At 33.9% G+C, this 13,120-nt stretch overlaps 1 protein-coding gene across 1 annotated transcript in view; it reads right to left on the bottom strand.

Moving 5' to 3' along the window:
* Positions 1–13,120, bottom strand: part of LOC136810446 (insulin-degrading enzyme-like) — a 28,535-nt gene that overhangs the window by 7,339 nt on the left and 8,076 nt on the right. Inside the window, exons 2-19 of the mRNA XM_067067009.1 lie at positions 9,851–9,927; positions 9,639–9,665; positions 9,099–9,202; positions 7,615–7,688; positions 7,128–7,223; positions 6,674–6,796; positions 6,122–6,234; positions 5,584–5,673; positions 5,321–5,393; positions 4,979–5,071; positions 4,666–4,757; positions 4,378–4,458; positions 3,964–4,067; positions 3,176–3,281; positions 2,536–2,637; positions 2,138–2,164; positions 1,789–1,871; positions 1,347–1,491 (exon numbers count right to left, since the gene is read on the bottom strand). Of these exons, the coding sequence (XP_066923110.1) occupies positions 1,347–1,491; positions 1,789–1,871; positions 2,138–2,164; positions 2,536–2,637; positions 3,176–3,281; positions 3,964–4,067; positions 4,378–4,458; positions 4,666–4,757; positions 4,979–5,071; positions 5,321–5,393; positions 5,584–5,673; positions 6,122–6,234; positions 6,674–6,796; positions 7,128–7,223; positions 7,615–7,688; positions 9,099–9,202; positions 9,639–9,665; positions 9,851–9,927 (1,610 nt within the window). The remainder of the gene's footprint in view (positions 1–1,346; positions 1,492–1,788; positions 1,872–2,137; positions 2,165–2,535; positions 2,638–3,175; positions 3,282–3,963; positions 4,068–4,377; positions 4,459–4,665; positions 4,758–4,978; positions 5,072–5,320; positions 5,394–5,583; positions 5,674–6,121; positions 6,235–6,673; positions 6,797–7,127; positions 7,224–7,614; positions 7,689–9,098; positions 9,203–9,638; positions 9,666–9,850; positions 9,928–13,120) is intronic.

The raw sequence follows: 13,120 nt of genomic DNA, 5'->3' as shown, positions 1-13,120 counted from the left end.
ACGGAAAATCGTATTGATACAACAATAAAATAGAAATTTTGCTGAATTTTGCATCAACAAGGAAATGTCTCATTCTGTCTAGACGGAAAATCGTATTGATATAACAATAAAATAGAAATTTTGCTGAATTTTGCAGAATTTCAACAAGGAAATACTTCATTCTGGCTAGACGGAAAATCGTATTGATACAACAATAAAATAGAAATTTTGCTGAATTTTGCAGAATTTCAACAAGGAAATACTTCATTCTGGCTAGACGGAAAATCGTATTGATACAACAATAAAATAGACATTTTGCTGAATTTTGCAGAATTTCAACAAGGAAATACTTCATTCTGGCTAGACGGAAAATCGTATTGATACAACAATAAAATAGAAATTTTGCTGAATTTTGCAGAATTTCAACAAGGAAATACTTCATTCTAGCTAGACGGAAAATCGTATTGATACAACAATAAAATAGAAATTTTGCTGAATTTTGCAGAATTTCAACAAGGAAATATCTCATTCTGTCTAGACGGAAAATCGTATTGATACAACAATAAAATAGAAATTTTGCTGAATTTTGCAGAATTTCATAAGGAAATACTTCATTCTGGCTAGACGGATAATCGTATTGATATAACAATAAAATAGACATTTTGCTGAATTTTGCAGAATTTCAACAAGGAAATACTTCATTCTGGCTAGACGGAAAATCGTATTGATACAACAATAAAATAGAAATTTTGCTGAATTTTGCAGAATTTCAACAAGGAAATATCTCATTCTGTCTAGACGGAAAATCGTATTGATACAACAATAAAATAGAAATTTTGCTGAATTTTGCAGAATTTCAACAAGGAAATATCTCATTCTGTCTAGACGGAAAATCGTATTGATACACAATAAAATAGAAATTTTGCTGAATTTTGCAGAATTTCAACAAGGAAATATCTCAATCTGTCTAGACGGAAAATCGTATTGATACAACAATAAAATAGAAATTTTGCTGAATTTTGCAGAATTTCAACAAGGATATATCTCATTCTGTCTAGACGGAAAATCGTATTGATATAACAATAAAATAGAAATGTTGCTGAATTTTGCAGAATTTCAACAAAGAAATACCTCATTCTGGCTAGACAGAAAACTGTTTGAGACGACGGTTCTTTGTTCACTCTTGCTTAACGGTCAACTCTTCGTGAATCTCGGCCACTTCGAATAGAAACTTGTGACCACAAATATTTAAAAGAACTGCACTTAATATGACTTCAGAAATTTTCAAAAAAAACAGAAGGCTGTGTTATCTATCTATTCTTTGAAAATTGTCAAACATTTTAAAACACCAATAATTCATAACTTACAATGACACCCATATCAGTGCCAGCATGTGTGCCAGAGATACCAGCCAGTGCAGCATCGTAAAGATATTCGTTCATTTCTTCTTCCAATAAACCAATGAAAAGACGAAGGTGAGCCGCGTGCGCTGGTGTTAAACTACTCATCGGACTGGAGAAATATAAAGAAAGTTAATAATTGTATAGAGTAAGAACCTCAAAAGAGGGTTTAAAAATATTTACGAGGTATCTCTTTTATGTCATTTCTAATGGACTGTAGTGCAATGATAGAGCATTCATTCCGTATGTGCGTGCTAATAACAATTACGAAGAAGAATTGACTTTGATTTTGATATTTCTTTTGAACTTTGGGTATCAAATCCCAACTCGATGATACTTAAGGCCAAAGAAAACTTTAACAAATCGGTATAGTATGCTATCACCCTCTACTTTGACAGTAAGATAATACCTGTATAAATGTATATCAATACAAGACTTTGGAAGGACGAAAGTATCGTCTGCTTTGTACCACACCCTCATCATGTTTGTATCCTGAACATTGTTAAATAAGGGAGATGTTCAAAAGGTCCGATCGATAGATTTGAGAAGTGTCTGAAGTCTATAATGTCCTTCTCTCCTTGATCAAGAGGAAAGAATGGATTTAATTTTTAGAAGAGAGAAGAAATCGGGGTAATCCGGTACACAGGGGAGGGAGACAATTTTTTATCGTCAGATTTTTTAAATGAGAGCATTCGTAAAAGGTTTTGTAGCCATGGATCATATGAGAAACAGAACAAATTATTCAAATGATGACAAACCTTGATAAGTTGTGGGACATTCTTCTCCTACGAAATAGAAGGGGTTTAAACAATTAAGGTCCCAATCAACGTTGAAAAATACTAACGAACTATTATGAGTCAAAAGTCCATTGATGTTCAGAACGCATAGAAAGAGGTATTATTTAGGCTGGTGAACGGCAAATTTCGCCGGTTCAATTCACGAAGAAAATCATATTTCACAGGTCCAAAAATTCGGTCTGACACCTCAAGTACATATTTACAAAGTAAATATACTAGGCTTGTTAAGAATTCACCGGGACAAAATTTTGAATTCGACAGAATTGATTTTGAATTCGCCAGACTACCAAAAGCAAAGAAAAACTCATGCAAAGAAACCGCAATTTGATTGATGTCATTGATATATCATAACACAATACCTCAGCTTCGGATTTTGCGACTTTGACGTCCAGAGATTCCGGTATAAAAGGATTTTCGTGTGGAAGTCGGAATTTATCACTGATCGTTACTTTGCGCCACTCCTATAAAGTGATTGGAAGATTGTTATTAGTAACAAATACGGAATTTGCATTCAGATACCAAATATAAGGTTCCTAAACATAATGCCAGGTTCATTATGGACCCATCCTTGCTATACCTTGCGAGCTATCCAGAATAATAATTATTCATATTGAATCAGTGGTCCTAGCATTGCATTTTTTTTCAGATTTTTTCTCCCTGTTTGATCACAGTACTAAACTCAGGATCGCTCGAAAAAATTTCGGCAAAAATTCTGCAATCTTAGAAATTTTTTTCACCAATTCACCTTTTCAACCGTAGTCGCCAATTGTCGCGCGGGCATTTTAAAGTCCGTTTTACCACCCTTAAACCGTCCCAGACACCTATAGACAATAGAAAAAGGTGTAAAAAAGGATTGGATCGAGGTTAAGGTGGTAAAGCGGACAAAAAATGCCCGCGTGGCAATTGGCGGCTACGTTCGAAAAGGTGCATTCTGCTTCGTCAGCGTAAGATGCACGTATGCTTTTGAATTGGACTTTGATTCTTTTAAAGCTTTCTTACGTCAATATAATTTTGTGGAATTTGTGATACATTATATTCAGCTCCATAATGATCAACTGTTTGATACTCTAATTTTGGCCTTCCATCTTGTGTGACCAGCATATACCTGCATAACGAAATAACGAGTTATGATACCAGTAAAAAAACAATAACAATACCAGTGGATATTTCCTAGAATCCAAAAACTAGAGGGGTACCCTCTATAAGCATTTATTATCGATTCCTGTTGAACTACATTGGTTACGATAGCTTTCCCTAGCAGTGAAAAACTTTTATCATTTCCATACGAAGATATGAAAAAAAAACGCAATACCTCATCTAGCAACTTACTCCTTTCCAATAACTTTTCAAGAAAGGTGCTTTGTATCTTAAATTTTGAGCAGTAATCCAATGCAATGTATGTTTTAGTTAATGTATGCTATAGTCGAAATACCACTCAAAACCCGATGCATAAACTAAGCGCTTGGCGTCATTCGACCCGGGTGAACTCAACCTCAAGGATGGACTGGTGTAAGGGACGTTTCTCGACGTCTTGAGGCTGAAAAAGTGTTTCCAAAGTGCTTAGAGTTTTAATATTTGGAAAATAAATACTTTTTGAATTTCGAGCTACTGTTTCTTTAACTTTGACTCACTTGTTCCGTAGTTATGAGTCAAAATTAATTTTTCAAAAGTGTAATAAAACACGTAAACAAAGAGATATCACCCGGTATATATACAAGCTTCCAGATGATTCGTCAAATGAGAAGCCGTCCTAAATCCTTTAGAATGTTATTTTCAAAAGTAAAAACCTGAAATTATCTGGCCGTAGACGACTGAGAATGTCTTTGATCAAATCTGGTCGAAAGTTTGTCATCATGTACGGCCCAATAAGGATTTCTTCAGGGTCATATTTCTAAATCCAAATAAAAAAAATAAATACATTTTTAAAGCATGGTCGTGAGTTTGAGTCTCGCCGGATCCGTTGGTTTTCCAAAGGTTCTGGTGGCTGGTCAGAAGACAACATGAGAGCGACTGTATTCACTTCACTGTGATACATCAGGGCAAAATTCATCATTTTTAAAGAATCTATGAAGTGAATTAAAACTAAAGAACTGTTCACTTTCTCACAAAAAATCAAATTGGGACTAAAATGTTAATTGCTTTCGTTGAACACCTCTTAAAGCTAGTTCAATAAAAGAGCCAATTAAAATTATGTGACATACACTGAGCTTTTTACTGCAATTTGTAACGTATGGTCGTGGAGATGACTTGTCCTTGAATTTAAATCTGATCTCCTCCAATAACTAAAACATAATCAAAAGTAATAAAAAATCTATTTGCTGCAATTATAATAAAAGTAAATTCATTTCCTTGATAACTTTACAATTTTAAATCAATGAATATCAGTGTGAATAGCATTTTCGTTCCATTTTCTAACTAGCAATAAAGACCGATTCGCTCACACACTAAACGCAAGAGACAGCTTTCAATGTTGGAATAAAGTAATGTACCTTTAACTCGTTGAATATTTTTTCGGATGGTTCGTGCGATTTGAGAAGTTCGATATATTCAAAGATGAGACTAATAATTTCGTTTGTATGTTCTAAAGGAAAATCATGAATTACCCAAGGAACAAGTGTGTCAAATTTCAGCCGAATATCAGGCTGTTCCAATTTGGGAGATACGTGACAGACAGACATTCTTAAATTCTAACTCAACCGAAGTTGAGAATCACACTAAATATAATCTTTAATTTCTTTGAGCTATAAAAAGCAAACTCTACTAAGTTCAACATATGCAAAATTTGGAATAATTATCCCTTACTCAATCCTTCCTCGCTTAGTTCAACTGCAATGACGAAGAAACTGAATCCTTTAGCTCCACCTTCTTCTCCAGCGCTCAATGCATGTACCCAAGCTGAAACAAAAAGCATTATTTTTTTGAATGGTTACTTATTTAATCTATTGCAGCATTTTGGTAAAAGGTATAGAGGATGTATCTTAAAAAGAGAAAACAAAAATTTTGATATATTTATTGATCTACTTTTAAATCTCATTTTGGTGATCACATTTCTGAGTTGACAGCTAATACTATTTGCTTTTAAAGATTTTCAAGTTTCAAGAGTATTTCATTTTGAAAAGAATGAATCAATCAATAGACTCTTACATTGTTTCTTCAGATAAGAAAGAATGCTTCCAGGTCCTTCATGTCCAATCAAGTGGGAAAGATAATGTGAAGGCTAAATAAAATTAAAAGATAACATATTTCAGTTTTTTCTTATTTTAAAACCTGAAGTTATAATGTTTTACATTGACATAGGAAGCTATAATAAAACATATGAAATAAAGGTTGGTTAGATGTCCCATTGTTAAAAACAATTTCCTTTTCAATGTACAACAACAAACTTTCAGGGTAGAGTAAAAACTTACCTTTTCTTTGTAGTATTTCCGATAGTCTGACAGTGGAAATTTCATTTCTAATAGTTTCATCTTTTTCACTGATTTTATATTGATCACCGTCTAAAGGAAAAGAAGAGAAGGAATAAACTATTTTTTAACTATCCTTCCAAAGAATCATTAGTGCGGATCTGGTAAGCTAGCATAGACCAGAGTGCTCAAGATCATATATTCAAAAGCAATCGTTATAACAGGTCTACTGTACACAGTATACTTTAGGCGTACAAACTTTCACGAGCAGAAACTTTCGCAATTTTCGCAAATTTTGGTCCTTTTCTCGCAAAAGTTTCAAACCAATCCAAGAAGTATTTCTCCCTCTAAGCCATTTTTTTATGCAAAAATTTTGATTTTAATGTCTTGGTTTGCGAAAGTTTATGCTCGCGAAAAAGATTTTTTCGTCAAATTCACGAAAGTAAATGTTATAAATTTTGCGATTTTTCGACCTCGCAAAAGTTTGTACACCCAAAGCAGTTTAAGAAGATAAAATATTTTGATTATTAACTTTTCTTACCCCTAATTGACTTGAACCAAACGGATGGTCAGAATATACAGGAACCTCAACATTTTTATTTACAATTTCTTCAAATTTAGGTGTGACCATCTTCTCAAGTTCATCCAATGTTTCTAGAAAAATGAAATGTGAAATTTTGTTAAACTTAATGGTAACTATTTTTAAGAAGATTTTACTTTAGGCATAAAACTTTAAAAAGTCTACAAACTTTTGAGAAAGATTCCTTGCCTAGCTTTATACCATGCATAGTGTATATGTATATAAGTAAGCAAAAAGATAGAAAGTATTGAATGAGCCCGTTAAGTTCTTTTTTCTAACGTTATAGGGGTCTCACCAAACAAAAATGATTTATACCTTATTACATGAATATAAGTATGGAATTTAACGGCCTTGAGATATGAAATTCACTTAATTACACGTTTCCTAATACTCATGTAAGGTAAGTAAAAAATATTTGACGAAAATTTTAAAATCGCGTCTTTTGTTAGGGAAAGCTTTTTATAACACAAATGTTTGTTGAAACTTTCATACCTTTTAAGCTTAGAAACAAACCTTTTCCGAGAACTGCAACAGACATGATGTTAGCTGAATAATATTGCTTGTGGAATTTCAGGAGTAAATCTCTGATGTTTGTACCATTCTTCTCTGGGATTGTTTGCAAAGTCTCTAAACTACCTGAAAAAAGGATTATTTCAGAATTTTAAATAGAATTTCAGATTATTAACAAAAAGGTGGAGTGTTTAAATTCTGATTTATATTTTAGAAAAGAATTGTATTTTTCTCAAAGTAGAACGAGGCTCTGGGGTTCCTTGGGACGAGCTAGACTAAGAAAAATATAAGAATATGTTTTTTTCGCAATTCACGCAATTTAATTTTAATTTATGCGCATTTCACACATTCACGCAAACTACTGGGGGGCCCCATAAATGCAATTCAACAAACAGCCTTCTTTCACCTCTAACAATTAATTACAGTACAATTACATCAGCCATATGAAAGACATTACCTGTTCCAAATTTTCTATAAACGTGACCTTTCTTACACGTGACTTTGTCAATGTAGTGTAATCTTCTAGGGTCATTTAATACATTCTTCTTATGTTCTGGAATTTAATAATATCAAGATATACAATACATCTTATAATCAGAGTGTCAATAAGAAAAAGTAGCTTGATTTAACCCTGAAACTTTCAGAAGCCATAAAGTTGTACCTGAACCGCTGGCCAACAATAAAAATTCAGGAAATCCTAACCCTTTAAAACCTGCTGACAAAAAATGAGTTTTGTTTTTGTCATAATATCAGGGGGGATGAAGCAGTACACCTGAGTACTAAGTGATTTTATCCAATTCATATGGCACACCACCACGGTACTAACCGGCATGATGTCTTGTACTAACTGCTTCACCCCCCCCCCCTGATAATATACATATAAACAAACAAGCTGGAATAATATAGAATAATTATTGGACTTTTCACTTAAGAAACGTATTCACCTGAGTCTATAGCATTTAGTTCCCTATTTGTTGAATCTTGATTGAATAACGGGCCAATGAAAAACTGTGAAAACCTGAAATGAAAATTTTCAGATTATCAGGAATATAAAAAGAGAAAATATCTAAATGTTAATAGTTTGAGCATAGTTTGAAAAAGGCCAAATCAAATGGAAAAGATCATCAAATTTTAACTATTTAAATTGACCATTGTAAAATAAACAAGTGATACTTTTATGGACCTACCTGGTTATGCATGTAACACATATATAATTGATATTTACGTGAGCATGACCGTTAAACAATCATTCAGAACACAAATAGTGATGATTTATTAAAATTAGTTGTTTGTTTCTTATAAAAAAACGTTTAGAAACCAAAATTTCATGCTCTTGAAATATTCTTTCATATTCAAGACTTCGTGAGCAAAAAATACATCTATCTAATCAAAAAATTGAGTAATTTGGCTAAGAACATCGATGTATGCTTATTAATAGTGATTCTTATAGATAAGCATGCGTTTTTTTGAGCCAACAAAATTTTTTTGAAAAAATCTGCTTGAGCCATCTTTTACCTATGATGGTACCCTACTTTCATGCAAAAAATCTGAAAAAATTAATGATCCAATCATTTTTCACAAAGTCCAAAAAAACCTGTTTTTTAACCTTTTTTTGGCCCAAATTTGCCTAAATTTTTTTTTTTCAAAAATCGGGCTCCGTCACATTCGAGGGTTTATAGTTACGCATCTTTGTGCAATAAATCATAAAGAATGAAAGAGCCAATCTCCTAATAACTAAGTAATTGACAATGTGCTTATAAAAAATATTGAAATTGGCCAGTTTTTCTATAAAAACACGCCAAGCAACCAAAATTTCATGTCTAGACACACATATACTTCAAAGTAAGCCCTCATGAGCAAAAAAAACATCTATGTCATAAAAAAATTGAGTAATTTGACTAAGAACATTGATGTATGCTTATTAATAGTGATTCTTATAGATAAACATGCCTTTTTTAAGCCAAATAAATTTCTTAGCAAAAATCTGCTTTAGCCATCTTTTACCTAAGATGGTACCCTACTTTCATGCAAAAAATTAGAAAAAATTAATGATCCAATTTTTCACAAAGTCTAAAAAACCCGTTTTTTAGCTGTTTTTCGGCCCAAATTTGCCCCCCAATTTTTTTTTTGAAAATTGGGCTCGGTCACATTTTGGCCACTACCATTTTGCACCTTTGTACCAAAAATCAAAAGATTCCCATGAGCCAATCTCGAGAAAACCTGGTAACTAACAAACAAACGGACAAAGGTTAATTTATAGGACCTCCACCCCACCGGGGTAGGTCCAAAAATGCTATGGGCGGACCATAAAGAGTAGGACAATAATAAAGGAACCCTCCAGAATATTTGGCTAGTTCTTGAATAATTTTACATGTAAAATGATTTCCATTGTATTAATGACACCTGGTGTTTCAGATAATGAATTTACCTATCAAGGGCTTCATCAAGCGCACTACATTTCACTTCAAAATGGTAATTTGTATGTTCTGGTCCAGTGCTGGCATTCGGGTAACCAGCATTTTGTGCTACGAACTAAAACAAAACAAAAGAAAAGGAATTGATGCATTCCAGTCAGCGCACCCATTAGACAGGTTTCATTAACTCTGAATGCCTCTAATCTTGAGGCTTACCTTAGTCCTGCTTAGTCTACATAATAGACAGCTCCAGGCTTTTAGCCCTTACTCTTGCTTCATTAAAACCTCAGTGCGCATGCAATTTATCCAGAGAATTTCAATATTTAAAACAAGAGCAGTGCTCATAGCCCGAAGAGTAGGAGTTTTACGCTTGAAACGAAGGAAGATATGACGTAGCCTAGGCTTACCTGTAAACAAAGAACTTTCAAGAGATTTTGAAGCTCTACCCTTGTAAGGAGTACCAAGAAATTTTAGTATAACAGACAACATATTAGCCTACTAAGCTGCCTATGAAATTTTGATCTCACTATAAAAAAGAAGCTAAAATTTCTTACCTCGCTAAATGAGTTCTCAATTGGATACTGAAAAAAGAAAATAACACAAAATGATCATACTTCCAGAAAACAGCTAACCCTTGTTTATAAATCTTAACAAGAGCAACGTTTATAAGTCAAGTTAACAATCTTTTTCTTACCGTAGACAAGTTAAACAGAGAGAAATAATAGAATTTTTTATTTTTTCAAGTCTTAACCACAACGTTTCTCACCTTTTCGGTGCCCAAAAAAAGCATGTGTTCACAAAAGTGAGCAATCCCAGGAACATCATCTGGATCAACTAAATGGCCTGAAATAAATGAAAAAAATTAAAATAACGTCTTTGCATTAAATGACAAAGTTTCTTAGATGAGAAAAGGGTGGTTATGTCATTTACATATCCCTTATTATTATTATTATTGAGTCTATGACTATGCTGGAATCTCACAAAGACAGAAAAATAGAGGTCTGCATTCAGATCAAAATATGAATAAGCAGGGAAATGCTCATAGTGGGGCGGATTATCACATGTATACTTCAAATTGTGATAGAGCTCTGAAATTTTGTACAGAGGTTCATCATGAAGTAAGAAAAATAAAAATTGAGAGAGACACTCTTGAAAATGATGTTTCTGTTGACGTCAGCACTTTTTTTGCAAAAATTTCATCTTCGAAAAACCCTAACACATTATATACTGCTGGAAAGGAAATTTAATTCTGAACAAGTTTTTTGCTTACGGGAAATCACGAAAATCAATTTAAAAAAAGATATGCCTTTCTGAAGCCGCCATGGTATACAAGAAAATCATTTTGACGTTAAAATATATTGACGTCAATTATTCGTGCTGGTTTCAATAAACAATGTACAATTCAATAGATTTTATGAATATTTATTGAAACTTTTGTGTCGAAATCATGAACTGAGAAAGAGAAAAAACTTAGCAAAAAAGAACATTTCAACTCTAATCCAACGAACTTATGATTACATAGCCTTGTGGCGCGCCAGAAACGCATAACGCATAACGCATAAACATAACCATCGATGGTCAATACGTTTTCAGCAATAGTTGATACAATAGTTGGCTGACTCAATGTGATAGATTTTAGCGATGACTGGACCAGCCACTGACCATCTCAACAAGGATGATGGACTATCAAGGATACCAATGGCGCCACCATCGATCTTGACCAATTTGTTATTTTGCTCATGAGCTTGATCTACACCAATATTTGAAAACAAATGGTTGCTAATTTTCACTTTAAAGTAGCCACGTTTGAACTGTTCAAATACTGACGGATGTTGTGATGGCAATTTCTTTAGGTTCCGTAAGAAGACTGGCATCCAGCGTGAATAGTGTGTATGGTCTAGTGAAAACAACCACGGTAGCATCTCTTCAATAGACTTGACAAAAAGGGAGAAATCAGCATCTCTTAGGCTTAGCATAAACGAAAAGAGAATTGCTTCCATCTCAATCGCATGAAACCAGAAAGCGTGATTAGCGTTTTTTGTCATTGTAGCCTTTCTCCATTCATCAAAATCATTGGTTTCCTTTTGAGATTCGAAAGCAGCCTTGGCTAGTTTTGTCAATACAGCAAATGTCACCTCGTGTGAATATCTGGTGCGTTTAGATTTGTTGCCATTCCAAAGGCTCTCTTCTCGACCAGGTGTTGAAAAATTCGCTCTTCGCTACCTTCCAACCAGTCACCAATGGCGCTCATGAACATCATTTCTATGTGTAATGGACCAAGCATCCATAGTGCATCGCAAAATCTGTCTTGGTAAGTCCATTCGACTTGCTTTCCGATAGAGTAGACTGGCTGATCAGCCGTGAGGATGGTTAATTGTCCTGGATTAAGATGATTTGTCAGCTTCTTAATTACGTTCATACAATGCTGTACCATAGCCGTCGAGCTAACTGATTCTTCAAGCAATGGCAACAGAGTTGATGACGTTTGAGGCATCTTTTTGGACGTTCGAGCAGAAAAATAGGCGGCAAAGTTGATCTTCTCACCATCCGAAAGGTTTGAAGAGTTGATGTCGTCTTGCCATTTCTCTACACGTGCTGTTTGCTGGTTGAAAAACGGATCTTGTTGGTACGAGGAGCGAGGTTTTTGGGGACTCATCGCCATCTTCAGGGTACTGGAATATTGAGATGCTTGTTCCATGAAAACTTTTTTTGGCAGTTGCTGATGAAGGGTCATGGTCAATATTATCAATCGCAGCTATTATAAACAGCAACTTTCTCAAAGAGGGTGGACAAACAAGGCCATCTTTGTTATATTTCAGACACAGCTGCTTTGTGATGTGGTTATCGATCTCTATGACTCTGTCATAGGATATCGAGAAACCTTGAAGAAAGAGAAACTCTACGATTCCTCTTTTTGGACCTACCCCGGTGGGGTGGAGGTCCTATAAATTAACCTGTGTTCGTTCGTTCGTTCGTTCGTCTGTTACCAACTTTTCTCAGGATTGAATCATAGGAATCTTTTGATTTTTGGTCCAAAGGTGCAAAATGGTGGTGGCCAAAATGTGACGGAGCCCGATTTTCGAAAAAAAATTTTCTTGGGCAAATTTGGGCCAAAAAACGGCTTAAAAACGGGTTTTTTGTACTTTGTGAAAAATTGGATCATTAATTTTTTGCATGAAAGTAGGGTACCATCATAGGTAAAAGATGGCTCAAGCAGATTTTTGCAAAAAAATTTTGTTGGCTCAAAAAGCGCATGTTTATCTATAAGAATCACTATTAATAAGCATACATTAATGTTCTTAGTCAAATTACTCAATTTTTTTATGAGATAGATGTTATTTTGCTCATAAGGGCTTACTTTTGATAAAAATTAGTGTTTAGACATGAAATTTTGGCTGCTTGGCGTTTTTTTATAGAAAAACTGGCCAAATTCGATATTTTTTTATAAGCACATTATCAATTACTTAGGTATTGCCTTTTTTCGAGATTGGCTCTTTCATTCTTTATGAATTTTTGCACAAAGATACATAACTATAAGCCCTCGAATGTGACGGAGCCCGATTTTCGAAAAAAAATGTTTTTGGGCAAATTTGGGCCAGAAAACGGCTATAAAACGGGTTTTTTGGCCTTTGTAAAATATTGGATCATTGTTTTTTTGCATGAAAGTAGGTAAAAGATGGCTCAAGCATTTTTGTAAAAAACGAATTTTTCAGCTCAAAAAACGCATCTTTATCTATAAGAATCACTATTAATAAGCATACATCAATGTTCTTAGCCAAATTACTCAATTTTTTTGATGAGATAGATGTTTTTTTTGCTCACGAAGTCTTGAATATGAGAGAATATTTCAAGAGCATGAAATTTTGGTTTCTAAACATTTTTTTATAAGATACAAACGACTAATTTTAATAGATCGTCACTGTTTATGTTCTGAATGATTGTTTAATGGTCACGTCACTTAGATATCAATTATATATGTGTTAGATACATAACCAGGTAGGTCCATAAAAGTATCACTTGTTTTTGTCTTCGAATG

This window comes from Clytia hemisphaerica, unplaced genomic scaffold (assembly GCF_902728285.1).
Source record: "Clytia hemisphaerica strain Z4C2 unplaced genomic scaffold, Clytia hemisphaerica genome assembly, whole genome shotgun sequence".
Classification (NCBI taxonomy): Eukaryota; Metazoa; Cnidaria; class Hydrozoa; order Leptothecata; family Clytiidae; genus Clytia; species Clytia hemisphaerica.
This window is presented reverse-complemented; position numbering and strand designations above follow the sequence as displayed.